Genomic DNA, 19655 nt, shown 5'->3' on the forward strand with positions numbered 1-19655 from the left:
CATGGGACACTTAGCGCAAGTACGCACTTTACCTTTTCCAACCAAACACCAGATTCTTTGTCAGGTGCCCAAACAATTAATGTTTTATCCATAGAGGCTGATAGTAATGACATGGGCTGAGTGAACGATCCATCCCCTGTGAAATTAAAGATAAAGGTAAAGATGAAGGTTGGAGCATTTTCAGGTCAATTCTAAGTTATGTTCTTTTGCTGGTCTTACAAGTCACCTAACTTGAAGAGAATTAAATGTATGTTTGAAGTACAATGACGTCTGCCTGAAGGCTGCAAGCAGGATACAAACGAAATACAAGCGGATAGATCTACCCGTGAGACCGCTGCTCATGAAAACCCTGTGAGCGAGAAAACGCGCGAGAAAGCACAGAAACGCGCAAAAAGACCCCTCCTCTTCGTAGCGTGCGTGTATTCTGTATATTACTTGGATCAGCGTATTGAAAGCGTTCAACGTGGAGATAAAGTAAGAAACATGAAACATTATGAGTTTGATCCATAAATAAAGAAAGAAGTTTAGTTTTCACCATTTAACCAGAATGAAAAAAGACTGTAGACTTGCGTCAACAAAATCAGGCACAGGGCGTGCTTAAACACTGTTTACTTCCAGAGGGGAAAAAAACTTGCTCACCTCTCCTAATTGCAGGGTGCCAATGAACCCCGTATATCCAACCTTCGTGTCCAGTCAGGACTGACTCCAGCACAACTGAAAAGTCTTTTGATGATCCTTAAAAAATAAAAACATAAAAAGTGTTCCTTTAAATACAAGGTTTGGTTTTAATATTGAATGGCAATGTCAAAATAGCGTTATGTACAATTAACGTTTGATGGCTGAATTGTTTTACTTCAGAGAACAACAGTTTTGCAAAGGAAATAAAAATGTCTCAGTACCTTCGTTAATTACACTAAAAACATTGGAAGTTAGTTTCAGTTCTTTAAATTCATCTTGTAAGATGTCAGAATTAGACTCTGGATATTTCAGTGAAAGTGAAATTCTCCAGATCCTGATGAAGCTATCCTGTGAACAACTGACAAGAAGAAGATCTCCACCATCTGTGAAGTAAAAACAAAAGGCTAGAAGGTTAAAGTTAGAATGTTTAATAACCATATTACTGACAAAACAAAACTAGTCGGAGTGTACCTGGGAAAGACTATTAACAGTATTAGTGACTAATGTTTGGACAACCTTGGCGGAAATTACTATCAGTTACTATAAGTTGATGGTGACTTTCCGATAAGGTTGTCTTTGCTAGCCATGTTGAACAATCAGACTACATGTACACCATCTGTCGTGTCTATTATATCATTTGCGCTTAGCTTTACTTTTGAAGGGTGCCACGTTGGTGCATGTGCTATTGAAGAATTTAGCTGCGCGTGAGTATTAGAAATATATCGTGTCTTCTGGAATACTTATGTTACGTGTCAATTATCCTTTTTAAGGCTGACGGTTGAACGCGAAGTGCTCGACGAAGATAAGGTTTTCTTGGACATACGTGTTTAGCGAAGATCGCTAAGGCTCTCAGAGAATTTTAAAGTGTAATTCGTATTATTGTATAATGTAGTCTACCTAGAAATCTAAAGATTGAATGGGAAGTATTTACACCATCAAATGCTTCTCCCGCATTCAAACCATTTACGATAAAAATAAACTTACATGCAGGGAATTCCAAAAAGGAAATCAAGCAATAAAATTATCAGTAGAATGTGAGTATTGTAATCATAGGATTCTAAACATTTAGTAAAAAGGAAATGAAGTAACAAACCTTCTAATGCAAAGTTTGTGCCTCTGATCCAATCCTCATGGCCCAATAAACTTTGTACTTTCATAAACTACAAGTATTAAATGAGAAAAAAAATGCAAGAAATATCTACAAATTATTCACTCTGCTACTAGCTATGGAATGTACATTTAATTGTTTTCAGCAAGATTATAGATTTACAGGGGGGAAAGTTATGTTTACTTTTGTTGTATAGCTAAAAATAAAAATAAATGGGTATACACGCAGGTAAGGCAATCTTAAAAAAACCATTTCAAATAACACTCACTTTAAACATGTGTCAAGATTTATAATTTTTGATAATCTTCCCAGACTGTGCCCAAAGAATAATTCTGGGGAAATTTGAGGCTTACATACCTTGTTGTCCTTCTCTGTAAACAAGTGCACTTTGCAATCTTCTCCACCACACGCGATTACAGGAACTAAAGGGAACAAAAATTATCATCTTCCATTCCACAAGTGAGTAACTCTTAACTTTTATTGATTTCAAATGTTCATCTTGTAAACACGTTATGAAAACAGACAAGCTCATCAGCTTGAGGGTATTATTTTGGAATAAGATCAAATTCTCCCATCTACGATACAAGGAAAAGTATGGGAGTAATTGGGGGGAATTTCTAATTGGATCTTGGGAGTTAAGGGGCTACTTTCAGTTTTCCTGATTGAAATTGCCGCGATTTCTGTAAAACTCACCAACTATAGTTAGCATCAAATGAATAAAGGGGGTAAGATTCTAAAGAAACTGTGGTGCTGTGTCTGTGGGAGAGTATAACAGATAATTTAGTGTTGAAAACTGAGTTGAAAACGTTATTTAGCCACTGTAAAGAGTTTAAAGGCTGGCATTTCAAATGTTAGCCCTTCATTTGTTAGCTCATTGCTCTGACAAAGGGATAATTCTCGAAACATCAGCCTTCAAACTCTATACGGTGGCTAATTTACATTTTCAACTAGGCTGTTAAAACTTAATTACCTGTTAAAGTTAACATCTGCAGCTGATAAAATTTCTTACCATTTTTGCAACACATGAGTGGTACAATCATAAATGAATTGCACTGTATCAGTATGACATCCAAATGTTGAAAATGATTCATTCATACATGAATAAAGGGGGTAAGGTGTTGCATTGGTAGGAGAGTACACCAAGGTAATTTAGTATTATCCACTGAGTTGATAACTTAAATTGGCCACCGTCAAGAGTTTGAAAGCTGACATTTCAGGTGTTAGCCTTTCCTCTTTTGCTCTGATGAAGGGCTAACACTTGAAATATCAGCTTTGAAACTCTTGATGGTGGCCAATTTACAAAATCAACTCAGTTCAAGGAATACTTATCAACATTCATTGAATATGTAACCTAGAGAAATAACCTGATGTTCCAGGAAGCAAAGAAATTGCCACGGCTAAAATGAAACCATTCCCATATGATACAGTCTGTAGACATGTGAAGTTTCCTGAAAGGTTAGAATTTATGATACTTATCATGATGATCCTTTGTTAATCCTTGTACATTCCATTAATCATATCAGACATTGATCTTAACGTACTAACCCTCCCACTTTTTTGCCCTTCCCCTCTTCCTGTAGTGATTTATTTATTTTATTTACCTACAGTGCATTTGCAATATTTAGACAGGCTATCCCAGATCAGCTTTAGAGTAGTTTAAACTGGGGCCTGTCTAAACAATATCAATATCAGACCAAAACACCAGGAGCTACATTCCCTGCTACTTAAGCATGGGTGCGAGTGCATGGGTTCTCAAACGTTCCCCACTAACCTTTACAGAGAAGATGCAGGAGACAAGGCCTGCTTTTCATATCCTTATCAGGTCTGGGCCTCAGATCTTTGACCTAACCCCACAACAGTCTGGCACTCTACAACCTGTGCTTAACAGGCAGCAGTGCATCCTTGCATATTGCAATAATTGTATGGAACATTAACTACCCCCTTCTATAGCTTACGCTAAGCTCCTGATTCTCTACATCTTTATCAAATCCTTGACATTTACAATGTATGCATATGGTCATGTACAACGTCAGATTGTACCCTCTGTTTGTTTACGCTCCCATATCCTCACTGATGAATCTGCAGAAGCAGAAACTATAATAGTTCTTGTAGCTCTTGAATTATCAGACACAGGAAGAATAACAGCAGCCACAGCATTCACAGCTCCCTGATGACCCTCAAGAACAGACGAAACTTTCCACTGCAAGCATAAAATGAGTCCCTTAGTGTTAGCACTAAATTAAAACCCTTCAACTCCAAAGAGTGACTGATCTCTAGTTTCTTCTTACAACATCACCCCTGAATCAAACATGAAGGTCATGAGAATGAAGGAAATGATCAGCAACTACAGAAGCTATCAATTGTCAAATAAACTCTCCTTGTCAGCAACTTAGGAAATTTATAGAGAATAGTATGGAGACTATGCATACTGATGTTGGGGTGTAAAGAGCTAATCATGATAAATCATTTGTACCACAATATGAATATGTCCAGTATAAACTGTGTGAACAAAATCTCAGAAATGTCCATTCTGTGACTTCTGAACTCCACCATTACAAGAAAAAAATAATAACACTTTGATCAAAAGCTTACTGTGTAATCTTGATCGGCATTCTTTTGCCAGACAATCACTGATTTATCAGTGGAGCCTGAAACTAATTCATCCTCCTCCTCTGTAATAAAATGAAAGTAAAATAGAAATAAGTACAGCAACAAAATTTTTCATTTCTAAGACCTCATCATCCACGCCAATTATTGCACTTGCTGTTGGCCATATATTTTTTGTAATTTCCAGCTCAGGTGATTTTTATTAAGTGAGAAATCATACAATACTCCATTTTTGATATTTTCTTTTTCTCACTACCTTTGTACTTAATGATGTATTAATAAATGTAAGAAGATTTTAGTTATTGGTCGCTCCTTAAATTAGTGGGATTGAGAAGAAATATTCTGGCGTTTTGTCAGTAAACTCACCGAACCCCGGCCTAGGTATCCACCGCACACAATTCACCCTGTCTTTATGTCCATTCAAAATATGTTCCACTCTCCCGAATGAACCAGATTTAGCTGTCTATATAATTCAAATAAAACAATTATTCACCGAAGCATAAATCACCAAACCCGTGGATGCACGTGGAAAATAAAAATTTCGATGTGTAATGAGTCTACAACTCTACCTTTGGGCGATACAAGGCTATAGAATAACAAGCACCATAAGCCAGCCAGCCATTCCTTCCCCAGTCCACACACAAGGGAGTCCTGTTACATGCAACACTGACGTATTCCAAAGAACATTTGCAACAAGAAATCATATTTCTGTTGTCTTCGTTACTTTCGTCCGCCATGACGGTTTTGTAATCTTAGATGCAAATCCGCTGATCCACTGCACTCATCTCCACTCAGGATACACTTCAGTCGTTGGAGCCTGGGGGCAAGGCATCTTGGTAATACTCGAGGCTGCTAGAACCGCAGAGTTGCTCCAAACGCCAAAAGTTGCTCAAAAGTTGTCGAGCACAATCAGGACAGGAGCAGAGCCGACAGCTCAGAATTTAAGTTTATATGGTTTAACGTAAAAATTTTAGAAATTCATGTTGATTATAAAAAAATCTTACGCAATTACTAAAATATCCAAACTTGCTTATTAACTGTTTTTGCTCGTTTGCTTGTTTTTCTACTCTGAAGTGCATCCTCCCTTTCCTTAGCCATGACTTTAGGCATGTGTTTAGGGCTGGAGCGATATCATTGGTCCATCATGGGTCCATATACACCAATGTCGCCCCGTCAAACAAACCACATCTGCTTTGATTCAAAAGGGACTGAAATTTAAATCAAGCACAATTATACTTTCAATACTACTGTTTTGGTTTTACATTGAAATTAACATATCAATGAGAAACCAAGAGAACCAGAGAAAACGGGTGACAGCATTATACTTTTTTATCAAACTGCACTAAGCAGAGTACAAATGTCTCGCGAGTCGAGTACAATATAATATACGTATCATAATACTTCCTAAACATCTCAGCACAAGTATTATTGTATTACAATAGCCTTTGTTGAACATTTCTTGATCGTTGTGGTTTTTTTTTTCTGATGGTGTGCATTGGCAGACAGAAAGAGAAGATACGAAATGGCAAACGTTGTTAACGTTTTCATGGTGCCATGAATGAGCAGTGAATGAAGGGAGTAGTTATGAGGGGCATTGAGCATATGTGCACGGCAGAGATTGACACACGGTAACGAAACATAACGAAACAATTCTCACAACTGCAGCTGGTAGAATTTTAAGCCTGAGAAAAAAAAGCTAAGTGCTTCCACGCTATTTTTAAACAAGTGGGCGTTATGTTATCGGTAATGAAAGGCGTCGTAATGTCTCGCTAACAAATGGTACGAGAAGTATAAATAATTAAAATGGATAAAGAGATTCTTTTCGTTAATTTTTCCAAACAGTTTTCCCGGACTGGAAGAATTCTTAGGTGTTGTTAAATGACGCGCTATCAAGCGTTGATGCTGCATGTAGGGCCGAACTGTTCATATCGGTATCTTTAAATTTACGCCGGTTCAAAAATTTTGATCCAAAATGTTCTTTAGCAAGTATATCAAATTTACACCATAGGCATATACAAAACGTTTCTGCATGGTTTTGCTGCGTAACTCTTTGCTGTGCTCACATAAAGAACCGCTAGATTGTATTGAAAGATTGGTCTTCTTTTCAAAATTATAAGAGTTGGGTAAAAACTAGAACAAACAGCCATGCCCTAAATACCTCTGGCGGGAGCTTGCATGATGAAGAAAACTCAGCTAATTTAATCATAAATTGTCTACGAGCTAACTGTTTTTTTCTTGGCAATGTAGAACGTTGGACTTTTTGCTCGTTCCACACAGCTTAAATTCCATCCATAATCTAATCTTCACTCCAGGAGAGTGTCCCCTGCGATAAGTTAGGATTTTTGCTAAGAAGATGGATGTTTGATAGGAGAATAAGTAAAGTTGATCGAAAAGCTGATAGTTGCCCTAACAATGGGAAAACAGATTAAGATAAAAAAAAAGAAAAGCTTTGGCTATAACCGCAAGTCTTTCCCTTTTGAAGGCGAGGTTCCATTTAATTTTACCGCTGAACTGCGAAAAGTTTATCCCATTTCATAAAAATAAAATAAAAGTTATCTTACCTACATAATCCGGAATTAATCATTACAAAGAATATAAGCTCTCTCTTATAAGCGGAAGGCAAGATGTGTTGCCACAGGCGAGAAAAATATCAGAGTTGGAAGACTTGTCAATGAAAAATTTCCCTTATTTCGCCAACCAGTTGAGCAGAAACGAGATAAATTGTTACCAATATGAACAATTACTTCTAATTCTATTTTAACGTTAATTCGTCACGTTTTATTGTTGATATCATTTAAAAACGGATAGAACAAAACGTTTTATAACTTAAACATTGTAACAAACCGAATCGTACCAGCCTAAGTTTTTATGGTCAGGAATATAAAACAGCTTTTCAAATTTTGTGAGAAATGGTAACCTGTAATTTTGGATTTAGAGGCAGTCATATAGTATTCAGTTTCTTAAAGTACCCGACTTTGCGGTGTTTTCAATGTTAATGCTAAATTCGCGACAAATATCTTTACTGGGAATCAATGAAATATCTAATTATTCAAACACGTGCTTGCAAGCACCTTCTGTACCTTAAGTAGCTATTTAAACCATTAAACCAATGTTAAATAAAATTAAATTCGTTTTTATTGCGGCAGTTTAGTTTTTTGAGAAGTATAATTGAATAATGGAACAAAAAAGTTACTTGGAGCAAACTCCAAGCAGGGTAAATCCTACAAATTGTCGAATGGGGAAACCTTTCGTTGTTACAGCAACCAGTTCGCGAGAAAGGATCGCCACTCGTAAACAAAGAAAAAAAAACCTGATTTTCATCTTACCGAAAATCAATATTTCGCTGAAATTTTTTCTTTTAACTAGTCACGCAATTGAGAACGAGCACTCAAAAAGAAATCAACCGAGTGGTTAATCCATTACCGAAACATATCTGCGTTTTCGCAATTTGGTTTATGATACATGTTGTATGAGTAAAAGTTGATGCTTAAAAGCAGCTCATCGAGGATAATTTTACATGAAATTAATAGGTGTCGATTGCCTTTTGTTTGGGGAGTGAATAGCCCAGTTTTAAATTCAAAGCGTTTGCTTAGTTATAACAACTTAAAAAACATGCAAACAAAATAATCCTATTTTCGTCATGTTTGTACTCATCCCATTTCATGTAATTTTGTGTTCATTTCCCGTTAAACAATTTTTGTACTTTCGCTATCCTTTTTGCCTTTAAAATGTGAAATTCGTTATCATTTCAGATAAAAGTAAGAAAGCTTTGATTGAAAAACAATTTGCACAGCCGATAACCGCTTGATTGAGGTACTTTTACAAAGGTGGAATATTGATTAGACATCTGTCAATGAATTGCTATCAATAGAGATGATTGAAGTCACATTCAAAAGCATAGTTATGTTCTGCCCTTGAGCAGTAGCACCAACGTACGTGATAATCAACTCGGTACTGAGGTTCTTTACTAAAAGCAGAGAACTCAGTTGCAAAAATGCAGCCGGACTATACCACTTCAAACCACTGGCCACCTCTCTCACAGAATTGTTGGCTGTACCAGCCGACCGTCGCTGCTCCATCGTACTTTTCCATGGCAGAGTTTCATCCGGATACCGTGAGAGGTGCGGGTCGTTATTCCGACCAGATGGTTCTGAATCCACCAGGAGATAAGCCAGCGACTCGAACAAGCCATCTCAGTTCATACCGAAACTCATCCACAAACTACCAAACACCTACCAGTTATCTACCTTCCCATGGGAATACCTTCTACCCAGCTCGCGGTCCGATACGCCAAGATCTCCTATCTTCCCCAGCAGACCCTTACCGAATCCTCGAACGTGGAACAGCAAATTCGCAATACTCCTCCTTCAACTCGTTGCTGGAGCGGAACACCGACTTAGCAACTAACAAAGGTTAGCCACATATTATTGCTACCTATCCTCATTGAAGAAAACGGTCGTGTATAATATCTTTGATGCTTTTTCTAATGTTTCGTTTATAAACCCATTATCTGGTACAAGTTTGCCCATAAAATGCATTATACCAGGCGAGATTAGAAAATGGATTAATTTATATCACCACACGTTGGGAAAAATTGTGTTATGAGACCATCGCTACGGGAATAAACATAATTCTATCTATGCATGTTTGAGCTGAAATCCCAGGGAAACAGTTTGTCGGAAACTTCACCAGTACTTCAATAAAAAATGAATCTCTTTATGATCATCAGACATCTACTGAAAAAGCAAGTTGTTTACGTCTCATCAAAATCATAAATAACCATTCAAATTCATTCATTTCTTCTCTGGATAATAAAGTTCTAGGAACACAGGAATTGTCTTCAATTGTTAGTGACAACTCATTATGCCCTTATAATTGGAACGCATTTGAATCAGTAGGCGTCATCTCTGATCAGTGGTCTCGAACGTAGGAGAGCAAATGAAATCTTTACTCCTTTTCTGGGGGGTGTGGGAATTTTTTCCTTGAAACTATTTGGCATAAAATGTTTTCCAGAACATAAATTTTATTTTTTCTTCTTTTTTTTTTTTTTTTTTTTTTTTAATCAAAACTGTTCATTCTAACATGGTGACGTGCACCATCAAGTTGAGCTATACGAACAGCCACATAAAAAATTTTAAACAGAGTGAAAAAGATCACAAACCCGTTTTGATAAACACGGGTTTTCCTATTTCTCATGACACGGTGCATATTCGAATGCGTTACAGGGGGAAAATTCTCTCTCACAGCACCCTGGTGCCACGTAACTTGAACAATTTTTTTTTTATCGAGCTAAGTTGAATTTTTCTAAGAAATCACTTAGGGGTTTTTGTGCCAACAAGACAAAAGAATCAGTAATTTCAAAAAGGCTTCTAGTAATATAATGAATATGAATCCCATAAAAATGCCAAACCTGTCGCTCATTAAGTGGCATTGTGGAAATATGCCCTTGAAAAATTGAACCTATACAATAAGAATTGTGCAATACTTGTGAAAAATACTTCGTGGCTGGTATGACGTGGCCTTTCGTCTCGGCAAAAAGACTCCTGAACTTTCGGAATTTTCAAGAAAATCGTTAAGCATCGCGCTTTAAGTCCCCGGTTAACGAATTCAAGATGTTTGTAGTCCGCTAGCCCTCTATCCAAGAGGGATTTCCAACAACACATTCACGATTAACAATTTATACACAAAAAAAGAGTTGTCCAATCTATAGAATTGTCAAAAAAGATACTACGTGACTGGTAAAAAATTGAATAACTATACTTTTAATCACGAGGTAAACGTTTTAAATCTATATTTTTCAAAATCGTTGAAAGAAAATGTCGACAAATTTCCCCTTTCAGTTTGTTATACAAATTTTTCATCGTTCGCCCATTCTTTTTCAGCGACAAGAAGTCTTACAAATTGTGGGTTTATAACGAAACATTTGAATCGATGACTTCTACAATTCCCTTGGTTGTGTTTGAAATACCAAATTCAATTCAATACGTTCATTTCTAAGGCGTTTTTGGAAAGAAAAAAATTGATATCCGATAATTGTTTTTGTCAGTATCCCCTCCAAGTAAACTCTTTACATTTAGGTCTCGAAGATAGAACACTTAAAAAGACGTTTCCCAGTCTTACTACAGGAGGGTTAAAATTGGAGAAAAAGGTTGGAAAAGTTTAAAAGATTTTTGATGTAATCAAATTTTAAAATATCAAATACAAGAAAGTTTCGACCTTCATCATAACCCTTTTAATCCAGTAGCTAATACCTACAATTATTTGACCACCCACAATTCAACTAATTGCTAACATCGTACCGTTTCATGCGCTGCAGAAATAGGAACACCGCTAACTTTCACCAACCCTCTAACTCTTAAATGATTAACGTGTAACTTCTCCCTATGATATTCAGGCATTATTCAACAAACAGGCCATGAGAAAACTCAAACGTATCAGGTAGAAGTTGTTACAATGGCCTAACACCAACTTCTCGTAACTAATCTGAAAGGAAATGTGTAGCATCTAAGAGGGAGATTTAAGGATAAGATGTTGGGAGTTTAATGGGTTATATACTCAAGGAACATACCTGAGTGTGAGACTTGTTGTCTACATTACATTTTTTTGTAATGATAAAACATGGAAAAAACGCAATAAGAACTCAAATTTAAATTTTTTTTTATAAATGGGCTTTGTGTCACCACTGATTAATTTTCCAGAGAAACGTTTGGTAAAAGTCTATTGTTCTGTTCCGAAACAACTGTCTTAAAACAAGAAAAAGAGATCAGTTTATCTGTTCATGTTCTCTTGTTAAAAATCATGTCATCCAAGGATGCACGTGAACAACAATACTGAAAAAAAAAAAAAAAAAAAAAAAAAAAATCCAGTCGTGCATTTGATATTCATTTCTGTAATGAAATAGGTTTTAAATGATTTTTAAAACTTTTAGACTCCTTTCTTACGGGTTCCCCTCGCTTGGAAGAGAGCTCTTCCCTTGCTCTTGACGACAAGGTGACCAGGCCACAAAGAGGTCGTACCGTCTTTTCTGCTCATCAACTGCACGAGCTAGAGAAGGTTTTCATCACTGATCAGTACATCTCTGGGCAACAAAGACGACGTCTTTCTGCTCTACTCGGCCTGACCGAGACACAAGTGCGAGTTTGGTTCCAGAATCGGCGAATCAAATGGAGAAAGAACAGATTGGAACGAAAGATCAAAATGTAACGAGTCCTTGTGGATGGAAGTGTCTTAAAGAGTGAAGTTAAGGACTGGATTAAAAGGAATAGATAGAAGAACAAATAGACTGTCACACATAGATATCAAAATCGTTTAGACTTAAGGTGTGGATTCAATGTGTCTAACAGAGGTTTGTCAAAAAAGGAAACTTCCTTTAAAAGTATAGATAACATTGTGGTTAAGATTGTCGCTTTGTTGTTATTGCTGTCCATAATCTTGCTTGCATCTTAACAAGTTGAGCGACTTTTGTCCACGATTACTGAGTAGACTCGAGGTTGGCCCAGTGACATAAATGCCGAATTTTGGGGGTAGATGTATAGAATCTCTAGGAAATCACTGCGAAATTTTGAAAGCTCGTTGATATTAGGGGCTCTTCCCGCTCTTCATTCTTATAACTTAAACGAGGACATGAGCAAGAGTGTGAATCTCGTTGTCTAGAACCTGAACATTTTCACTGTCTCTATTTCGACAGAGACACTTTTAAACACAGGATGTCTCTAACATAGTTACCAACCCCTAGGAAAATGAAAGTAAATTCTTAGTGTTTCGAATAGTTAGTTTTCAGGTGTAAATATATATAAAAAGAAGTTTAAGAAGTATTTCGAAACTGCTGGAGAGATAAGTGTGTTTTATTTCAGCTTACTTTTTGACTTGATTGGTTTATGAATTGTTATATACTCAAAGGAAATGACTGGTTGACTGCTGATTGACAGAATTAATGGTTGAGTGACATATTGAAAGATTGAAAGATCAATCGGTAGTTATATTGATTTATTGACTGCTTGGAGTTTAAGCTAAAATAAAATAAAATAAAATTGCATAATTGAAGAAGAAACCTAGCTTGAAACCAGCACTTTAAATAGGTTTTCATCATCTTAGATCGATAAATTAAACTTATTACAGTAGTTTACAGATTCAGACTATCAGTTTGTCAAAGCATTTCTTGAATATTTTGACCAGGGCAAAATGTCTCGGTTGAAACAAATCTGAGGGGAATCCAATTAGCTACCCTTGTAAATGACAACTGTGAATGGCAAACATTACACTCGGTCTTGTAGGTTACGGAGGATAACTTGCAGGAGCTGTCTCCACCCTCTTTAGCTGACTCGTCCTCAGTCTTCTCTCGTTTTTCACGCGTGGTCACAGGGTTGTGGAAGACTGGCCCTATTTAGTCGAAGGACCTTTTATTCCTTCCTATTCTCCTCCTCGCGCACTTTCCGCGTGCTCTCAAAATGATGTTTTAAAGGAAGTTGAACGACTGAGGGTGGGTTATTATTTCTAGTATCATATGGGGACGACTTTCTCATGGTGATAATGATTATGCTCCTTATCTGTGCGTATCGAAGAGGATGAGGATCAGCACATCAGTGTCAAAACTCCGACTTCGAACAGATAATTCTAACAGCGTCATATTGCCTTGACGGTTGGCGGCTCAAAGGATGATTCGGTCCCAGACCTCAAGGTAAAGTTCCCTAGATCTCAGGCCTTTTTATGCTTATGTTCCCTTTGAGCCGTTTCGCGTGATACCAGTAACCGTGAGAAGACCATATCAGCGGACGACTCATCTTTTTCTCAAATCACGCGAGGAAATTTTATTCTGATTACTACTCCTGTATATACAAAATTTTCACTGGGTCAGCGAACAGGGACGACCTTTGCGTTTAATTCTCGTTACCGTGCCGTCGTGTTCGTAATTATGAATTGTTGACAACTTGATTTGGTCTAAAAAATTTGTATTTAATGTAAACCAATCGAACTAAAGTCAAACCTGACGATCCACATAGGTAAAGTTACAAAATAACAGGCATTTTCTGTAGTTCTCCATCGGTATATTTAGGACAAAGAAAAGAAATTTATTGTTCCGTTCAAACGGTTCTGATTGATTATGGAACTTTCCAGTGAAATTAATCAATTTGGTCGGCCAGTTGTGTGGATCATTCTGAATGACAGCGTCTCGTGGCAGAACTTGCACAATGAAACCACCTGTTTTCCTTCTGTTCGATTAGAAAACCTTAATCTATCGTCTGTGAAGTATCCAAACGTCACGTCCCTTTATATTTTTGTGTCTTTTTTTGGTAAACAGATGTTCTGCTCTAATAAGCAATTTCATTTAAGTTAAAACCATTTTTTTATGTATGATTCATGACTTATAAATTTATTGATGTAGAGTTATCGTAGAACATAAGTAAACTTTTCAAAACAATCACTCAATTTTTTCTTCGATAACTCCACCGTCGACCTTGTAAAAATGGTCCTTCTAGCAGACATTCTTTACATCGAGTTATTCTGATCATCACGTGATCCGTAAACAAAGTAAACAGTAGTACAAAAGTTCCCTGACATTTAACACAATGCAATGAAGCGCATTAGTTTTTGTCACGAGATCTATATATAGCGTGCGTTTCCAAGTTACGGGGTCTACTACATAGACATTCGTACCACACTGAAAAGAGTAAAGAGCACTCGAGTTTTCTTTTCTTAAATTAGTTGAATGATCATTTCGCTGGATTTCTATAAATATATCCGACATCTATATACTTAGCTGGTAACTACTTGTAGAAACAAAAACGTTTTTCATATTATAAAAATAAATCTAGGAAAGCTCAGCGTCCGCTCGAGAAAATAAAATCAAACATATTCTATTTTTTTAGAATATTCATCCAAGAGAATTTTGGATATACTACATATTTCAACCATTGACATATAATTTTTTAAGATGCAATTATTTTAATGCCAATTATTCCCGTTTCTCTGCATCGCAAATACGCAAAGTGGTCTGATTAATTAACATTCGTCCTTGGAACAGGTTTAACTATCACGATCTTCCATTGTCTCCTTTCGGCTTTTCTTCTCTCCTTCTTTCTTTCTTCCTTTTTTTTTTTTTTTTAAACACTCGTTTGGTTTTTGTCGATCAATTAAACTTTCTAGACACGTGCTTATTTGCGCAGAGTAGTCTTTGGTCTAACTTTTCCCTTTTTCCCTTCCTTTCCCTTGTGCTAGTGCTTGGGCTCTTCGACGTTCGTTTTTATTCGGAAAATAAACCTTATTCCTGCGTTTGTGCTTACGCTTGTGATTGCGCCGCTTATGAAAACTGGGCTTTACCGCCGTCTGTTTCGCCTTACAGTGCAGCTGTACCTTTTACACGATCGACAGCCGCCTATGGTTAAAGATATTGAACCTCTACTAAAGATGTTCCAGTTTTGTCCCTAGTCATACATACATCTATTTGGCTTCCAAATCTTACCAATGACACGCACACTTAACTAATGTAGGATGTGGCTAAATCATTTTCTTTATATTGTCGAAGGCAAATGATTATTCGGTTTTTTTTCATATCAGACACTAAAAGAGAGAGAGAGAGAGAGAGAGATTCTGCTGAACGGGTAGAATATCATTCCTTTGAAAGAGTCACTGTTATTTACCCCTAAAGTCACAGAGCTAAACAACGGCCATTAGCAATCATTAGAAAATATGGCAACAAAGGAGAGCGTTACAATAAATTAAAATTTTACTCAGTAGCATTATCAATTAGAAGTCAAACTGGAAAAATAACAGGTCTTTTATATGTTTACGACGGAAAACCATTTCACCCGCAAGCCTCGGTTTCACATGTTAATCAGGAAAGTTTTCCCGAAAAAAAAAATACGTTAAAGGAAACCACAGATTCATTAAAATGCTGGTAAAAACACGCTTGGGGGTTTATTTTCAGTAAACAACGTCATCATGCCAAAGAGCAATTTTCGCGAAACGTGAAAGTATTAAACAAAGCTAAATGAGTCTCTACGCTTTGTTTTTTTTTTTTTTTCAGCTGTTGATCGAAAGGACTGTTGGTGTGTTAACTTAAGCCAACAAAAAGTTAGTTTCATATGATGTTCACTTATTCAAGACCTGCTGTTGTACATGGAGTCTTACAGTGATATTTATGAGGCCATTTATTTCATAAAACGAACCCTAAATAAAACCAAGGGTAAAAAGATTTTATGAATATTCAGAACAAGCGCTTTGTTTTATCACCTCGTCGAATTATCGATTTTAACCATTAAGAAGACAACGAAAGCAAAATGACCACCAGTGGAGAGAGATCAGTTGCAGTTTTCACGCTCGATTCAACACTTCCTTTTCGTCTTTTGTGGTCGGTAAAAGAGATTGTTGAACACAGAAATGGTCGCAAACTTCCTCATTTTCATAAACGTGTTTGTTTAAAGACACTTTTATTTCATTATTAAAGCAATTAGCAGGTAAACATGATGTCCCGATGAGCCAATACAAAGCTCATTTACACATTTCAAAAACCAACTATTACGTTTTCGTGCACTCTTGGTTCAAATTGACAGACGGCTTAATGAGTGCGACAGGACAAAGCTACCATTGTACGAAAAATAAAACTTATTGGAAAATAGAAATGAACACATTGACTAAACCTAGCATTAAATTGGAAAATAGGCATTGGAGATCTAAAAACAGAGAATAGAAATATCACCACCAGCCTCCTTAGTAAATGTGGTCTTTCGTTGCTAGACAATTGGAAGGTTGCGCGTAAAAATGCGGTATAGAATTAAAGGATAAGAAGTCATAATGTGCGTTTTATCTCAGTTATCATTAAAAAGTTCTGCCAGATCACGAAGACAGAACCAACTACAATAGAGCACGCCACTCGCATTACCACACGATCGAAAAGCATGCAAACCGACGAGACATCATCTCCGTTGAAGGCGGACAGCGACAACATCTTCCCTTGCCCATGCAGTGTCTGTGTGCCAACATATGGAAAAGATTTCAGCAGTGAGACAGCTCTAATGGCACCTCCTAGAGAGACAATGTCGAGGCATCATCGACTATTAGGCTTTACTGGCCCCCCGATTCCCATGTTACCATATACTCAGATTCCGGGTTCTCCTACTCGCCTCTTGATGCCGTACGCTCTTCATAGAGCGCCATATCAAAGAGCAGTGTTTGCCCCCGACGCCTGTTACAGATCGGGAAGTGTGCAAGAAACTCCCAAACAAGAAGTCTTACGAGAAAGCCATCTCATTCAGACTGAATCCTTAACACCAAATCCCGATGCTTCTGGGAGATATTGGGACCGATCTGGTAGTAAGTATAGTAATGCTTTAAAATCTTTCATCCTCATCGATGTTTTTCAGTTCGTGTCCAACAATAGGATACAAATCAATGAGCGTTTTTTATGGAGAAAGAGGTTGAAGTCACGTACTTTATTCACTACCATGTTTTTGGCTTTGCTGCATGCTCTCACCTTTTAAGTTTTTTTTTCTCATCCACAAAGCTTCCCAAATTTTCATCGAGAAAATGGACTTATAATAAGTTAAAATAGAAGCTATTAAGGCTGAGCGTGTTTGGGTGTGTAAACAATGAATAATGCTGCCAATTAGAAGTGAAAAGATTCCCAGTTAAGGATATAATTATTGAATTAAATTAAAGTATTTTGATGTCACGACATTTAAAGAAAAATTAACTTTTAAGTTGAACATTTTTCGGGAGACACCGACTCGACATCTAATTGATTGAATCACGTTTCTTATCGTGTATTTGCTTTCATGTTTCAATCCCAATTGTCTTAAACAACGATGTTTACTTTCACATTGACTAATTCTGCGCCATAATTATGAATATTAGCAACAGCTTAATTGCGTATTAAGTAATTAGAAATTTATGCTTAGTAAGTGTGGTGGATAAAAAGATAGCATTGATTTAGTTGGGAGTCGTTTGAATGGTTTCGCAGAGAAACAGTTGTCGAGCTGAGTACTGAAGTCACGCAAGAAGTGGAGTTTCTTTTCAAAGGATACAAAAAAAATAGCCGCAGAAAAGGAAAAACCTCTCTTTCTTTCTTACTACAGGACGTGGGCATAGAATATTAAGTTTCTTAAAAAAACCAGCAGCTTTATTATTCGATTCTCATCTGTATATTTCAGCTTCTAGTGTTAAACTCGATAGCTGACGAGTGAGCGCAGCGAACGATTGAGATGTCGAGTTGAACACGGGACATGTCCCAGCGTTGAAATATTTCGGCCTATTATTCCTTTGTGTCAATATACAATATCTACATAAAGTTTGTCTCCTTGTACTGCTTTTCCGTTTTCAAAAGATGCAACCACGGAAGATCTACAAACGCTTCACATATTTCGAAGTGGAAATGTCCCAGCGTTAAATTACGCCGGCTTATTATTCCTTTGTGTTAAATACAATATCTACCGAAAGTTTATCTCATTGTGATGCTTTTCCGTTTTCAAAACGTGCAATCACGGAGGATCTTCAAACGCTTCATCTGTTTCAAAGTGAAGTCGAATTTTCGTGCGAAATTTATTTCTAAGCCGCTAAATTCACAAGTTGTTGGTTATTCCCAAATTCAAAACCTGAAAAAATTTAAAATATCTTATTTGAGAATTTATTTACGTTAATCAATATTAATTATGTTTTACCATTTTCCAGATAAAGGTCCACACGAGAAATCACGCCGAATGCGCACAGTCTTCTCTCCTCAACAGCTCGACAGACTGGAACGATATTTTAAGAATCAGCAGTATGTGGGAAGTGCCCAGCGGATTTTCATCGCTTCACAGCTCGGTCTCTCAGAAACCCAAGTCAAAGTTTGGTTTCAAAATCGGCGAATAAGGTGGAGGAAGACAGCGCTTAATGGTCAAAAAAAAACTCTCACAGAAGACCAAGAGTCCTAATGAAACTTGTGGACTCTAACGAAGTCAATATTGCTTACGTGTACGCCGGGGGCTTTTGAGAGAGAAAGTCCTAACTCTTCAAACCATACCAACATAAACACACTGGAGGTGAGGGGAGGGGCGCGTACTGGAAAGAGGGCGCTTCATCGAAGGGGCGCTTATTATTCTAATGTACTGATTCCGCTTTAGTGGAAGCTTAAGAAGTCGTAAATAAAGTAACATTAATAAGTAGGTGTCTTTGGGGTTAACCGTTAGCTGGAAAACGGCCAAAAAAAATTAGAAGTGAGGCGTAAAAATTGACAAATTTTATTCGTTACCCGTTAAAAAACTGTAAATTTTTTTCTATAGATTTGAATGGAAGAAAGTAACCATTAGCCTTAAAATAGCCAAAATCTTAACCGGTAGCCGTAAAAGCCATCACCCGGTTGAGACCCTTTAGAAACAGGTTCTCCATACATCCCTATTATTTAAAAAAATTGAGGGAGGAGGGGGAGGGGGAGTTTATTCGAAAGGAGCGCTTGTTTGACAACATCACCTTGGCGATGGGCCCCTATTCGGGGGAGGGCTCTGATAAGAGTGTGGGCGCTTATTCGAGGAATTACGGTAATTGCCTTTTCAAAGGGGGTTTAATTTTGAATCTTTTTAAGGTAGTAGGGTTTCAAGATCCATAGTAAGTACCCAGCAGTTTTGGATTAATTGATTGCAAATAAAAATTTAAAAAAAAGACATTTACAAAGCTTGTCCATTTAAGTAACAGATGTACAAAAAAAAGTTTGCAGTCTTTATGATTCCTGAAGAAACAAGACCTACCTAATCGAAGCTCTTGATTGTTAAACAAATTCTCCTTGTAAGCACCCAAGGAAATGTATATAGAACGGTTTGAAGAATATACACACTGATGACAGGGTGTAAAGGGTGAAAACGAAACCAAGCAACATATATAATTGCTTTGTTGTTACGTTTTCAGAGCGATCAACGGTTAGGGTTTGAGCGCTACACCTGACCAGTTTCGCATTTCACCCAGCCTTCTCGCCCAATCATTATCATCATTCATCATCATCATCAGGTCGAGCTTGCTCGGTATTCCATGACACGCATGTAGGTCTTTTTTGGGCGTCCTTTCGGCTGAAGTCTATGTGTTGGCTTCCAGAGTAAAACATCCCTTGCTAGTTCTTCTTTACCGCGCCAACAATGTCCTGCGAATCTCATTCTTTGTTGCTGTAGCGATTCACTGATTGGCGGGATGTGGCCGTAGAGCTCTACGCTTGTGGGGTGGTCTTTCCACGATCTGTTTAAGGCAGTGCGTAGCATTCTAGTGTATGCTCCGTCGATTTTCTTTTCCAGATGTGTTGTTA

The 19655-nt window shown here is 37.3% G+C and overlaps 3 protein-coding genes across 5 annotated transcripts in view; 2 read left to right on the forward strand and 1 right to left on the reverse strand.

The window, feature by feature from the left end:
- LOC131794111 (elongator complex protein 2) overlaps positions 1–5265 on the reverse strand; it is a 31966-nt gene extending 26701 nt beyond the window's left edge. For both annotated transcript variants that reach the window (XM_066164946.1, XM_059111627.2), the window contains exons 1-10: positions 4963–5265; positions 4760–4856; positions 4379–4458; positions 3827–3986; positions 3151–3234; positions 2144–2208; positions 1772–1838; positions 900–1061; positions 640–735; positions 33–136 (exon numbers count right to left, since the gene is read on the reverse strand). In XM_066164946.1, the coding sequence (XP_066021043.1) occupies positions 33–136; positions 640–735; positions 900–1061; positions 1772–1838; positions 2144–2208; positions 3151–3234; positions 3827–3986; positions 4379–4458; positions 4760–4856; positions 4963–5130 (1083 nt within the window). In that variant the 5' untranslated portion in view covers positions 5131–5265. The remainder of the gene's footprint in view (positions 1–32; positions 137–639; positions 736–899; positions 1062–1771; positions 1839–2143; positions 2209–3150; positions 3235–3826; positions 3987–4378; positions 4459–4759; positions 4857–4962) is intronic.
- Positions 5266–8290: 3025 nt separating this feature from the next.
- LOC131794106 (homeobox protein ceh-9) lies at positions 8291–12450 on the forward strand. Its single transcript, XM_059111619.2, has 2 exons — positions 8291–8805; positions 11322–12450. The coding sequence occupies exons 1-2, from the start codon at positions 8388–8390 to the stop codon at positions 11594–11596; spliced, it is 693 nt and encodes a 230-aa protein (XP_058967602.1). The 5' UTR covers positions 8291–8387; the 3' UTR covers positions 11597–12450.
- Positions 12451–12840: 390 nt separating this feature from the next.
- On the forward strand, positions 12841–18978 carry LOC131794100 (homeobox protein notochord). 2 transcript variants are annotated; one of them, XM_059111612.2, is made up of 3 exons: positions 12841–13070; positions 16202–16702; positions 18056–18978. In XM_059111612.2, exons 2-3 carry the CDS (start codon positions 16288–16290, stop codon positions 18298–18300), a joined length of 660 nt encoding a protein of 219 aa, XP_058967595.2. In that variant the 5' UTR covers positions 12841–13070; positions 16202–16287; the 3' UTR covers positions 18301–18978. The 2 variants fall into 2 exon arrangements, with proteins under 2 accessions (XP_058967595.2, XP_058967594.2); XM_059111611.2 differs by lacking the exon at positions 12841–13070 and having other exon boundaries at positions 15651–16702.
- The last annotated feature ends 677 nt before the right edge of the window (positions 18979–19655 follow it).

This window comes from Pocillopora verrucosa, chromosome 1 (assembly GCF_036669915.1).
Source record: "Pocillopora verrucosa isolate sample1 chromosome 1, ASM3666991v2, whole genome shotgun sequence".
Taxonomy (NCBI): Eukaryota; Metazoa; Cnidaria; class Anthozoa; order Scleractinia; family Pocilloporidae; genus Pocillopora; species Pocillopora verrucosa.